Consider the following 13,758-nt stretch of genomic DNA (forward strand, 5'->3'; position numbering starts at 1 on the left):
AACGGGTAGTAGTTTAAAGTCTTGCTTAAAAGATTTCATCTTGAACAGTGCAGTATTCATGGAGTGTATGTCCAAGTGTGGGTCAAGATTTTTCTGGTCTCTGGCTTGATTGAGAAGTGCATCCTATAATTGAGTCAAGAATGATGCAGTTTATTTAAGACGATTGACTAGCTAAGTGAAGTCATGTAACATTGTATTTTAAAATTTTTTCGCCTAATGAATTGATTTTGGGTTGGAAGTTCCAATATTAAATTTTGAAATCGTCTTTTCTGTAATTGGAGCAGAATTAAATGATTCTTTTGTATCTCACGTCTAAGGGGAGTGTTGTCACTCATTAGAGTACACATTGATTTCTATAAGCCAGTTAAAGGTATGAGCTTACTGAAAAGCAGGAAAATGGTTAAGGGAAGTGAGAGATTCTTCAAATTTGCTTCTTTTGCACTTGAGATCTTTTGAATAAACATATGTATAGAAAGTGAGGCAATACAAAACTTTCTTCAAAAAGTGATTTTTAATCTGAACTATGACTTGAAATTATTTCTAGTACTGGGGAGTATGCCGTACCCAGGTTTTTTAATATAACTTGAAGGCAAAGCACTCATTTAGAAGTATAGCTTTTCTTTCCCCCTCCTTGCATCCACTCACCTAATGTTTTCTAAACACCATTTTTAATATGATAAAATACAGTTAATTACTTGTTTTGGTTCATGACCTTTTCAAATGTGCTTAAGTTAGGTAAATATCCTAGTGGGCAGCTGGAGAATGGGAAGAAGGACTTTTGTCGTGGAGTAAGCACTTTCTCTTCAATAAAGATGGTAGCTCATCCAAGTAGTCTTCTGAAAATAAGATGAGATGCAATATATCTGTGCATAACAATTTCTTGTTTGAGTTCTTGGTCACCAATTAGACATGCTATTTTGAATCGTGGGAAAAAGCCAGTCACTGGAGAATTTTAGTGGATCTAGCAGCATCTGTGTGGAGAGCAAGCAGGGGTAACGTTTCAAGTTCAGTGGCCCTTCTTTGGAGCTGGAACTTTTATACCAATACAGAAAGTAGAATGATGGCTTAAGCTTAAATTATATCGATAAGGGAAACAAATATGTAAATTTTCAAAAAATGGATCTCGTCTGTCATATTTGAGCTTCACTTGACCATCCCCTAATCTTCAATATATTGACATTGATGATAGAGGGGGTGATGTTAAAAAACATTGGAACTTAAGAGTCACTTAATGCAAATGTGACAGTTCAGGAAGTTCAGTCCGAAATGTTTTCCTCTCCACGGGTGTTACCAAAACTGAGCGAGTGTTTCCAGTGTTTTCTGTTCGATCTTATTTTCCAGCATCCTCTGTATACTTTGCTTTTTTTCTGGCAGTCATTGGCTGCTTTTTTCATTTAGACCACATGAACATACCGACTACTCATTCAACGCCCATGAGTTTTGATGGGCTAATGATTGCACTGCCTGGGAAATTGTAGAAAGCAGTTGGTTAAGTGATGAACTTTGAAAGTCTACTTAGTGACGGGGCCTTGATAAGAAATGAAAATGACCTTATACAAACAGCTTGTTCTTGCTTCAGGAAAAGTGTCAGCTTTCTTTGTTTCCTGTTTGTGCTTGGATTTTGGCAGCATGTGATTGCATTTGTTTTCCAGAGTCTTGAAATTGAGTCTGGGCTAATGGAAAGCAAAATTACCAAATGCATTTGTTTCAAAAAATGGAGAATGGCTTTATGTACTGCGTTTATACCTACTGTGTGGAGATTTAAGTCCTGAAGGAATTTTGAAAGCTGTGTTCTTCAACTAGCAGCTTATGCGCTTGATGCTATCTAATGTATGCATGTAGCTGTTGTGAAAATGTATTATCGTTGCTGTCAAACAGATTACCCACTGGATTATGGTACCAGAGAAGAAAAATCCTCAAAAAACCTTCTTGGTTCAGCCACAAGTGAGTTTTTAATCAATTTTGTTATTCCCCATTTTGATCTGTCATACAGTAAAGGGTGAATTTCAAAAATTTTGACTGCGAACCATAGCCTTGTATTTGGGTCTTAAGAAATCTCCTCTTCCCTTTGTCTCCACCCAGAGCCCTGAAGTTAAAAGTTTGTTCGTCATTTTTGCCCCTCACCTTGTTCCTAGGTTATCATATATTTTGTTCAGTCTTCCAGCTTGTATGCTTGCTGAGTTATGCATTCATGTGAAACTGAGTGCAGAATATCAGTGCTTGACCAGTGCAATATATCATGGTCCCCATTTCTCGTTTCAAAACTTGGTATTTCTCAAGGTTAGAGTGTGCAAAAATTTCCTCCCTTTTTGGAAAGAAAGATGAGGGGGGAAAAATATCGACTAGTTAACCTACCCCTAACTGGGCTGGCTAGTTGGCTCAAGAAATTGAGTCCAGTTTTCTACATTGGATCTAATTAGGAAATGCTGTAATGCTCTTGTAATACTGGATTGTGAGTGCCAAAGAAAAATGTTATGTCGTTGAGGCAAAATAATTTTTGAGATCACCCTTCAGGAGACTTTGACATGAAGTTCATTACAGTTTCTTAGTCTATGGAGGATTACCAGATTACTGACATTTATAGGGCCATTGCTTTCAGACATTTGTTTAAATCATCATCTTTTTCTAAAAGATGTGACATTTTGCCAATCTATTAACGTATATCTTCATGACATTATAAATACTGATTTGTCATAATTTAAATTCTTTTGAAAACAAATGTTTGGAGTTTTTAAATATGTAATATTGAAGTATTGCTTCATAATACAGCTGATTATAATCAGTGAAAACATGCGTTTAAGGAATTTTTACTTAACCAAAAAAAAAATTTGAATTCTGTACATGCCAATACTTTGTGTGGAAAAGCCTGGATTTAGATTTAACTTTACTCAATTTATGAAACTAGAGCAAAAATTGTGGTTCATAGATGTTACTATGGCATTCATCAAAAATGACTCCAAGGTTTATTCATTTTTTGAATTTTAATTAAGAAAACTGGAGTTTATTTTAAAGTTACGTAACAGTAGAATTAGTCCCTACTTGTTTTTTGTACTTCAGTTGTGTCAAACCTGCTAAGGGCAATTTTATCAGACATTTGGTTTCTTTAATATCAGATAAGATGGATATGACTTTAAATGTTTGTGGTTCCAAAATGTGCAAGTGTGTTTGGTTGTTGTCCAGTAAGGCATATTTATATTGATTTTTTGAAAATCAAAATCACATTTGCGCTCTTATTGGTATTAAGCTTGGCTAAACTAGATCAGCCAAATGGCTTAATAATAGACCCAAAAATCTAAATTAACTGATGCTAGCTAGTACTGTGCGAAGGTGGTTGGAATTGGCGATATCATCCCAAAGTAGACATGAAAGTTATTTTCCCTGCAGTTGATCAATACCCTGATCAAAAGTCTAGCTCAAATGAGGACAAACCTCTATTGCCTGTGATCTTCCCTGTGGTAACAACAGCTTTTTGTGCTTTTTGATTTCAAACTTAGGGCTATGTAGTAGCAGGAACTCAACAAATAATGAACACCTTGGCAATGCAGAGCAGCAAATTAGTAAGAGAACTGGATGTGGCAAGGTGAATAGGATTAGGGCAGTCAACTCTTGTTTGGAAGATACCAATCCCACTGGTTAGAACATAGAACATAGAAGAATACAGCGCAGTACAGGCCCTTCGGCCCTCGATGTTGCGCCGATCCAAGCCCACCTAACCTACACTAGCCCACTATCCTCCATATGCCTATCCAATGCCCGCCTAAATGCCCATAATGAGGGAGAGTCCACCACTGCTATTGGCAGGGCATTCCATGAACTCACGACTCGCTGAGTAAAGAACCTACCCCTAACATCTGTCCTATACCTACCACCCCTTAATTTAAAGCTATGCCCCCTTGCCAGAAGATAGAAAGGATCAAAGCTTGAACTTCAGAGTTGTTGGATATCAGAATCATTTCCAGGACAGGAGATGGTTATTTAAACTTTTGCATGCCAAAATAATTGGGATCAATGCCTTTGCAGGGAAGTTGAAAAAGATTTAATCAAAATTGGAAGGGAGTGGGTTCCAACATATAGAAATAGAAAAGATGTATAAAGGAGTGAAAGTATTGACTAGCACTAGATTAAAGAAGGAAGTAGCAGGTTAAGGCCAACAAGGAACATAAGACATTCCTAACCTGTGTCTATGTAAACACACAAAAATGTGTTATAAATAAAGTTTGTGAGCTGAAAGCACAAACAATCATGTGGAAACAGCATGTTGTGGCAAACCAAATAACAGAACATTGCTTAAAAAGTGGTGGGCTTAACAAGACAGATTATGATGGAATAAGCTAATTGCATTTTGTTTTGATGGCACAACAGAGAAAGCTGTTGAACTGAATTTAATGCAAACTGTCTACATGAATTTTAATAAAATGTTTGATTAAGTACCAATAAAGGACTGGTTTCCAAAATTAAGCCTCGAGCAGTTGGAAGATAAGTGACAGCTTGCAGTGAAAACCTGGTTTAAGGACAGAAAATGGAGAACTTCATCTCATTTTCCACTTGGTGACCTTGTAGCTTCTAGGACTCAACACCAAGTCAAATAACTTTAGAGCTTGATTTCATTCTTTCATGTTTTTTACCCACTTTACACCTGGTCCTGTTATGATTATGGGTTGTTTTTCACACAGTCACCCATTCTTACCTACTCTTAGCTCTAATTATAATCTATTCCGCTTTACTTCTGTCCAGGCTTGCAATACATGATCTGCTTGTTTACCTACCTCTTTCTTTCTGGGCTCCAACTTTTCCTATCCAATCACCTCTCCACTCCCCCACAACCTCATTTTCAGTGTAATTATTTATTTTTCCTAATTGCTTAACAGTTCTGATGAAAAGTCACCAGACTCTAAACGTTAACACTGCTTTCATTCCACAGATGATGCCAGACTGCTGAATTTTGCCAGAAAAATCTTTTGTTGCAGATCTCCAGTATCCGCAGCTCTTTGTTTTATTTCGAGGCATCTGAGGTGCTGTGAGCCATCAGCAGCAGCATTGTATTCAGCCACATGTGGCCCCGTGACCCAGTGTATCCCACTCTTGCCATTACTGTCAAGCTGGGAGATCAACCCTGGTACTAAATAAAGAATGCAGATTGGCGTTCCCAGAGCAGCATTAAGTACAGAGGAACCTCGGTTATCCAGCATTCGATTAACTGAACAAAATACTCCCGCCTGAGTCCTTTGGATAATCGAGGTTCCTCTTTATGCCTAAAGATGAGATGTCAACCTGGTGAAGCAACAACACAGGCCTACTTGTGTGCCAAAAGGGTAAGTAGCATATGATAGAGCCAAATGATTTCACAACCAATGGATCAGATCAAAGTTTTGCAATCTTGCCGCATCCAAGCTTGATTAGTGATGGATAATTAAATCGATTAACAGGAGGAGGAGATGGCTCCATAAATATTTCCATTGTTATGGACTAGACCAAACCCCCTCAAAACATTGCAAGGAGGCAGCCTATACTCTAACTTTTATGAGAGGCACTGCATTCCAGATGTCATTTGATTAGTCAAATTACTAGGTTTTAAGCAAAACACATTTTATTCTTACATCACTGTTAAAATACAAACAAAAAAAAAGGAATTGGCATAACCTGAACTCTATTGAAATATTTAACAAAATAATATTATTTAACTACTATTCATCAACTGTTCCAATATAACAGTATCCGATAAACACACCCTTGAAAAAGGCAAATTCAGCAAAACAGATCTCCCTCACTTACTATCTCCTCCAGTCCAGGAAAAAGAACCTCAGCAGAATGAATCTAGCAGCAGAGAGAGAACTCAAACTTGTGCAGCTGCAGACAGAGAGAGAGAGAGAGTTGTGTCCAGCAGCTTCAACTCCAAAACCCCAACTTCAAACAACTAAAACCCAGGGTGTGCATGAACCTGACTCCAGCCATTATTTGTCTAATTTAAAAAACAAAGTTATTTACTCAGCTTTCCATAGAGCAGAGACTTAATCACCAGGTTTACAACACTCCTCTTCATGAGAAACACATCTAAACAACCTATTCACCTTATCTATGTCCCTCTTAAAGGCACATGTCATCACACTATTTTCAATGAAGGGGATGCCCAACACAAAAATGCAAAAGAAATAGTGGAAGTATTTGCCTTCACCCAAATGTATAAAGTGGGTGATCTATTTTGGTGTCCTCTGGAGAGCCACAGTATCACTGATGCCATTATTCAGCCAAAATGATTTATACAGTCAGAGTCATATAGCATGGAAACAGGCCTTTAGGCCCAACTCGTCCATGCTGGCCAGGACTCCTCAACTGAACAAGTCCCATTTGCCTACATTTGGCCCATATCCCTCGAAACCGTTCCTCTTCATGTACCTGTCCGAATGACTTTGAAATGTAGAAATTGTACCTGCCTCTACCACTTCCTTTGGCAGCTTGTTCCATTTACACACTACCCTCTAAGATAAAGTTGCTCTCAGATCCCTTTGAAATCTTTCCCGACTCACCTTAAACCTGTGCCCTCTAGTTTTGGACTCCCCTCCTGCGGGGAAAAGACTTTGCCTATTCACCTTATCTATGTCCCTCATGTTTTTTAGAAACCTTTACAATATCATCCTATGCTCCAGGGAAAACAGTTCCAGCCTATCCAGCCTTCTAATAATTCAATTTGCTCCATATGCTAATCAATAAAAAAGGTGATGGGCCCTAGCAACCTCTGACAATATTACTGAAGATCTGCGCCTCAGAATTAGCTGCACTTTTTGTTCGGCTGCTATAGCTATAACACTGGGACCTAGCCAACAAATGGAAAATTGCCCAGGCAGATCATGAGCACAGAATAAAAGACAAATCCAACAAAGACAACTACTGCTCCATCAGTCTAATCTTAATCATTTAAGTGATGGAGGCTGTATCATGAGGAGAAACTTGTTCCGCAATGATTTCCAAGTTTGGATTCTATCAAGGCTACTCCATTCCTGACCCAATACAACCTTGATCCAAATATGGACAAAAGAATTGTACTCAAGATGCAAGGTGAGAGTTTCTGGCCTTGATATTGATGCAGCATTTGACCAAGTTTGACATCAAGGAGTCCTCGCAAAACTGAAGTCAACAGGAATCAGAGAAAACTTGCCACTAGTTAGCATCACATCTAGCACAAGAAAGATGTTTATGGTTTTTACGATCTCAGTCCCAGGACATGACTACAGGTGATCCTTAGGGTAGTGTTCTATGCCCAACCATCTTCAGCTGCTTTATCAAAAACCTTGCTTCCATTATAAGGTCAGAAATGGGGACGATTGCAGATGATTGCACTACGGTCAGCAAGATTTTCAATGACTCAGATACTGAAGCAGCTTGTATCCAGGTGCTGCAAGATCAAAACAACACCAGTGTTTGGACTGATAAGTGACAAACAATCCCCTGGTAAGTCGTCCCCCCCACAAGTATCCAAAACGGTATACTTGTTCTTGAGGGGAACGGCCGCAGGGGGTCCCTGCACTGGCTGCTTCCTCCCAGTCCCCCTCACTGTCACCCATCCATCTGCCATCTTTGGAGTTACTACTTCTCTAAAGCTCCGATCTATGACCCCCTCTGCCTCCCGAATGATCCTAAGTTCATCCAACTCCTTCTGAAGAACACGTTTAGAATTTTGTTTCCTGTTGCTTTAACTGCATTGTTGATATCACACTTAAGCTTAATGGTCTAATATGAATTATATAGGTCTCTGCTTTTTTGAGATTTGCTAGTATGCATGATTCGCAGCTAAACATTATTTTTCTTGAACAGTCATGAAATGTAATGAATAATGACAGTAGCATTGATGTGACAGTGATGAGACCTGATGGAGTTAATCAGTTGAAGCGCTGCACAATGTCAGTGCCCTTTGGAATGGAAATCAGGGCATATGCAATAACCATGACACGTCAAAATTCCTCTCATCCGAGAGAAATAAAGCTTTTGTATTGTGTATTGAACTTGTGTATTTGGCAAACTGGTGCACATTAGTTTTTCCATGGGTTTTAATTAAAGAAGGAATTTAGTTGTGAATCCACTCACTCTAACTATAGCATCGACATTTTGCAGGTGCTAATTAAACCCAAGTAGCTAAACTTTACTTAGCTTCAGAAAGAATTTTAGGTATCAATCTGTCAATCCTTGAATTCTGCATGTAGTTGCAAGTTTATCTTCTAAATGTTTTGCCAAAGACGTGTCAAAAATGCCTTCAATGCTACTGAGAACAAAATCCTGGAAAGTACTATTTAAAGCCTTGTGTGTGTGCTGAATTTGCACTTTTGAAAATTGCTTTTAAATATGCTGTGACAATTAAATGATTGCTCCTTGACTTGGGCAACTTGCTGTGAATAGTTATCTAAGAATGTTTGTGAAAGTGGGCATTTTATAAAATGGCATTTTTCATTTAGATTATTGCATGCTAAAAGGCATGTTGCATTCAATTAGATTTTCAAAGAAATTTCATTGAAAAATGAATGAAGAGCATTTTTTGCCTTTTTGATAACTTCTCAATTGACTAAAGTCATAGTTGTTGAAGTCTACATGTTCAATTGGCATTGAGTTCTCCTCCTGTGAACATCATACAGATGCTTTTTGAGAAGACCCATCTGTGAAGGTATTTATTCCAGAGATTGGTCTTGATTTTTGTCATTTTTTTTATTGTAATCATTGCTTGTTCATTTCTTTTGAGTTGGATACTTTTTTAGCATTCTGCAAGTAATGGTTCAAAATATCTTTTGTGATGCATTGAAATTGTCATTTTGCTTTAGTGAGCTATGAAATGCTTACTGTTGGTACAAATTGTAAGGTGTATTTTAATCTAAACATGCAAGCTCTTTGAATTGTGCAAATCCAGTTCACTTTGCTTAAAAATTTAAACTTTTTAAATTGTGCACTTCAGATGTTTTGTTATTATAAACATGTCAAAAGTATATTGCTTTCAAGTAATAAATGTTGCAGATGACCTTTCTATCCACTTGGAATGGACAACTGGATGATATCTGTACTCTCATTCCTTTTCTGCAATTTAAACCTAAAGATTCTGATGTTAGCATCCTATCAGTGAATCTTTTCTCAGGCAGACCTCCTTTGCAATATTACTTCTTCCTTGCAGATGCTATTCTGAATATGGTGAATATAGCTGCCAATATGCTTGGGGCTAAGAAGGAAGCAGAGCAAATGTCTCAAACAGAAGGTAACTGGATTTTAATTATGTGCATCTTCAAGAATTTTTCAGTTTAAATGTAATTCATTCCCATAACATCCTCGTTTTTAAAGAATTTGTCACCTCTTCACATGACTGAATGGTGGCCATTGCCCCAGGATTTCTTAAAATTGGAGATTCAGAAAAAACAATTGGGGGATGTCAAAAATAATACCTTTTTTGATCACATTAGTTCCAGCCATTTTTAAGGTGTGACGGCTTTCCCATTACAAATCATTTATTACAGAATAGCTTGTTGGTAAATTTTGACCAATGAGAACAAGTCCTTTTCAGACTGTAAAACTATATCTGTTGTTGATTTGATTTTAAAGGTGGTCCTTCACTATTGGTGTACATTTAGTAGAAAATGTCATGGATGAAGCTTGCAATATTTCTAGCATTAAAATTGACATATAAAGTATTCATGCCTATTTTCACATTCTCTTCTGTTTAATAACAAGTAGAAGCTTTTGAGACCATCAGACATTAGTACCTTTTTTATAACCTGCAAATTGTGTCTCAAAAATATCTAGGACTTTCAATCCTGATGTAAAATGCACAATAAATAGTTATCAAATGACTTTAAAGAAATGAACAACTTGCATTGTACTTTTTGATGCAAGTCCACTTGAATGGGCAGGCAGGGCCTTTGGCACCTCCTACCATCATACCAGACCTTCTGTTTTGTCCATCTGCCCTGAGTAACACAAACTTTGAAAACAAATGTTTCTGTTAGATTTTTGTTTTGCAAAATTTCCTGCACTGTTACAACAGTATTGGAATGTTAATATTTTTCAGTCAATGGAAGTATTAGATCTGAGAATGAAACTAGAAAATTGGATGTACCTGTGCCTGACCCTAGCCTCACCACCTCTTCAATGCCAGAGTGAGTAGTTATGATTTACGAATGCTAAAATAATGTTCCAACTTTAAAACTGTTTAATTTCATTCTCATGAGACTTATGATTTCTTGGCCGTCTTTAGTCAATGGTATGCATGGTAATCTAGAAATCAGATATAGTCAAGAAAGTTGCCTTAAGCTTGGAACTAACATTTTCTAAGGATTGAAAGGGAGGAAATTATGCAAACATCAGCATTAATGTTAGCTTTACAAAACTGGATTTGACAATTTGAAGAATTTTGATCTCTGTTCACGTTTGAACAAAGTTGTCAGCTAATTCATCCAAGACCTAGTTTGCATGGGATTTCTCAGACTAGTAATATTGAGGAATTTGATAGCATCAAGTCTTTTTGAGTAATTTGTGGTGTAATTTCCAGCTTAAAGGAGAATAAGAACCAAGACTGGCTTAAAAAAAAAATTGAATATTGCAAACATTTTCCAAATTTGATCTCCAGTTTTGTGAAGTATAGTGCAGTCTCATGTGAATTATCAAAAAGAGGACTGCAAAGAATGAAATTAGCACTTTATAGCTATATTTGTATGCTCTAAAATGTTATGAACTGGATTAGATCAAAGTTGTTGTAAAATTATAGAATAAAGTACAGAAAGCCATTGGGTCCATTGCTCCTATGATGGCTATTGGAAACAGCAAGGCAATTAATCCCTCGTGCTCTCCTTTCTTTCTTCCTGTATCCTTGCAGTTTTTAGTTCTCCCAAGTGTTTATCCACACAATCTTTAAAGATATTCTGTTTAAGCCACTTTCTTTCAGGCGGTCTATTCCAAAACAATATAATCTAGTTATTTCTCTGTTATTGCTGATTCTTTTGCTAACTTGCTTAATTCTGTACTCTTTCATTTTTTGAATCATGACCTTTGCAATGAAAACGTTAATTTTATTTACATGCTGTGAAATGTGCAGAATAAGTTTAAGGCTTTCGCTGAGGATGACACATCTGCAGTTTAATTTAAATCCACTTCTTTACATTCAGTGCAGGTTTTCACATCTCAAAGCGCCATTAATCTACCAGGCTAGGGCCAAGTGCTAGAAGGCAAGATTAGAAGAGTTAGATGGTGGTTTCAACAGCAGATTTGATGGGCTGAATTTCCTTTTTTGTGCTGTAAATCTCTGAATGTATGACTCTCTTGCTTTAACTTAAACTAGAATTCTGGTTCAGTATAGTAGGTTTTATTAGCCTGTTGGATTGGAATATTTTCCTAACTTTAGGCCGGTGAGACACAAGTCACAGCATTGACCACAAAAGCTGCCTGTTAAATGCATCTGTTTGGTTGTCTTATCCCCTAGGGATGGTTGAAACAGCAAAAGTAAATTTTACAGTATGATGCAGTTGGGTATTAAGCCATATTTCTAACTAGAGACCACTCTGTTTTATTCTGCATGTGATTCTCCTGATACATTAATTGTTGCTAGGTGCCAGAAAAAAATTACTGTAGTAACAAATGTGTTGTGAAATTTTAATTGATACTTTTATGTGCATCTTTAGGCCAGACTTGGGTGATCATTCTGTAATTGAGGAAGATGGTGAACCAGAGAGAGCACCTTCTGATTCAAGTACACTCAAGGAGAGCTTAATTGTGCAGTTGGTACACGATGAAGATGAAGAATTGATGAATCGGCAGTCAACTGTCACACTTCTAAAACCCGAAGACGATGACTATGATTATAATAAAGGTTGTTGGCATGAAACTGAAACACAAATATACTGCAGTGAACTGCCCACTATTTCTTGTATTTCTAGTTTTTCTGAATATATTTACAAATGCTGCTTTCTTGTTGCGGCCCTACAACGGCAACGCAGTGTGACGTTTGTTGGTCATGAAATCATTGAACCAGTTTCGGACATCCACCAGCTTCTAACTGGGCAAGAGGAGACTTTTTTAGTAAGTGAAACAAAAGAAACGATAGAGAGTGAATTGGACAGCTTGTCGCCTGAAAAGGTGTCTACTATTAGCAATGAAAGTCAATCCAGTACTAATTTGTCTGATAACTTATTTAATCACACTGACGCTATTGAACTGGAACCCAGCCATCCTCCTCCTGCTTCTCATTCTCCTGAAGTCAGTACATCTGATATAAAATATGATGTGAAATGTACTGCTATTCTTCAAAGTTCTCATCATGGCATCACTGACAGTCTGGCTGACCAGGTCCATCTTCAGCCAGAGTTTACTGTACCTATTCTGGATCAAGGTACAGAATCTAAACTGGAAACACAAAAGGAAGCAACTAAAGGTGCAGAAGAAACTCTGCTCATATTAGAAACTGAAACTGCCAATGACACTAGTTTGGGCGTTTTATTAAATGGCTCTGTGAATGCAAACCAAGAAACTGCTCAAGTACCAATAACCCCCACAGTATCCGTATCGACAACTGATAGTGTGGTCGATCATCCAACAACTGAGATTCAGAATGAGACAGTTAGCAGTAAAAGTACCTTGGTAGAATCGGAGGTACCTTTGCCTTCAGGTTCAGATATGTCATCAGCAACAGAGATAAAAGATGAAGAACAAGCTGCGGAAGAAATCCTCCTGTCTGTTCCATCCTCAAATGGGCTTAACAGAACAGTTACTGATTTCTATGCAGAATTGCACAATGTTACTGATTTGGGATACACTAATGGGAATCAAGTACACGGATCCAACCAAAAGGAATCTGTATTTATGCGTCTCAACAACCGTATTAAAGCATTAGAAATGAACATGTCGCTGAGTAGCCGCTATCTCGAAGAGCTGAGTCAACGGTGTGTACAACACCTTTGCGGTGGTCTTTTCACTTGTAAAACATTTTGAAGTAAACAGTTTTTTTTCTTTAAGTATGGAATTTGTTTCAGTTTCATCCATGTAATTTTTTTGCATAGCGAAAAAATTAATTTGAAATTTGCTCTGTGGTAATGCTGCTGGTCAGTCAACAGTAAATTAAAACAGTATTATAAAATATTTCTCCTGATGAAGTCTTTCATCTGCTTAATGGTGTGAGGCAGATTCACTGAAGCAAAGAATTGCTGTGTTGAAGGGGTTGCTTGATCTCTTCTGTATGCACTGGCTCCATTTCCTGGCCATTCTTCTTTTTCAGAAGATTTTTGAAGTACTTTTGAATGCTTTCAGTGAAAGCAATCTCCTAATTGGTCAGACAATGTATTCCAGACCTTAACCACTTGCTGAATGAAAATCTTTTTGTCTTGTATCTATTTACTCAAAGTACTTTTTATAAGCATATGTTTTTGCTTGTTCTTAATCCTTTAATGACTGGGAACAGTTTCCCCTATCTATTCTATCGAGGCTACCTCAGATTTTGAATGGAGAGTCCCACAGCACAGAATCAGACACTTTTTTTTGGTCCAGCCAGTCCATGCTGAATATAATCCCAAACTAAATTCGTCCCACTGCCTGCTCCTGGCCCATATCCCTCAATCTTTCCTATTAATGTACCTATCTAAATTTCTTTTAAACATTGTAATTGTACTCGCATCCACCACTTCCTCAGGAAGTATATTCCCCATGCGAACCACCCTCAGTTTTCAAAAACAAAAGTTGCTTCATGTCATTTCTTAAATCAATCTCTCTCTCTCCCCCCCACTCTCTTTACCCCCCTCTCTGTCC

The 13,758-nt window shown here is 37.5% G+C and overlaps 1 protein-coding gene across 4 annotated transcripts in view; it reads left to right on the forward strand.

Moving 5' to 3' along the window:
* Window positions 1–13,758, forward strand: part of suco (SUN domain containing ossification factor) — an 81,790-nt gene that overhangs the window by 44,969 nt on the left and 23,063 nt on the right. For 3 of the 4 annotated variants that reach the window (XM_043699897.1, XM_043699894.1, XM_043699895.1), the window contains 4 exons: window positions 1,879–1,944; window positions 9,149–9,229; window positions 10,037–10,124; window positions 11,643–12,899. In XM_043699897.1, the coding sequence (XP_043555832.1) occupies window positions 1,879–1,944; window positions 9,149–9,229; window positions 10,037–10,124; window positions 11,643–12,899 (1,492 nt within the window). The remainder of the gene's footprint in view (window positions 1–1,878; window positions 1,945–9,148; window positions 9,230–10,036; window positions 10,125–11,642; window positions 12,900–13,758) is intronic. The other variant, XM_043699896.1, reaches the window with a different exon arrangement.

This window comes from Chiloscyllium plagiosum, chromosome 11, assembly GCF_004010195.1.
Source record: "Chiloscyllium plagiosum isolate BGI_BamShark_2017 chromosome 11, ASM401019v2, whole genome shotgun sequence".
In the NCBI taxonomy this organism is placed as follows: Eukaryota; Metazoa; Chordata; class Chondrichthyes; order Orectolobiformes; family Hemiscylliidae; genus Chiloscyllium; species Chiloscyllium plagiosum.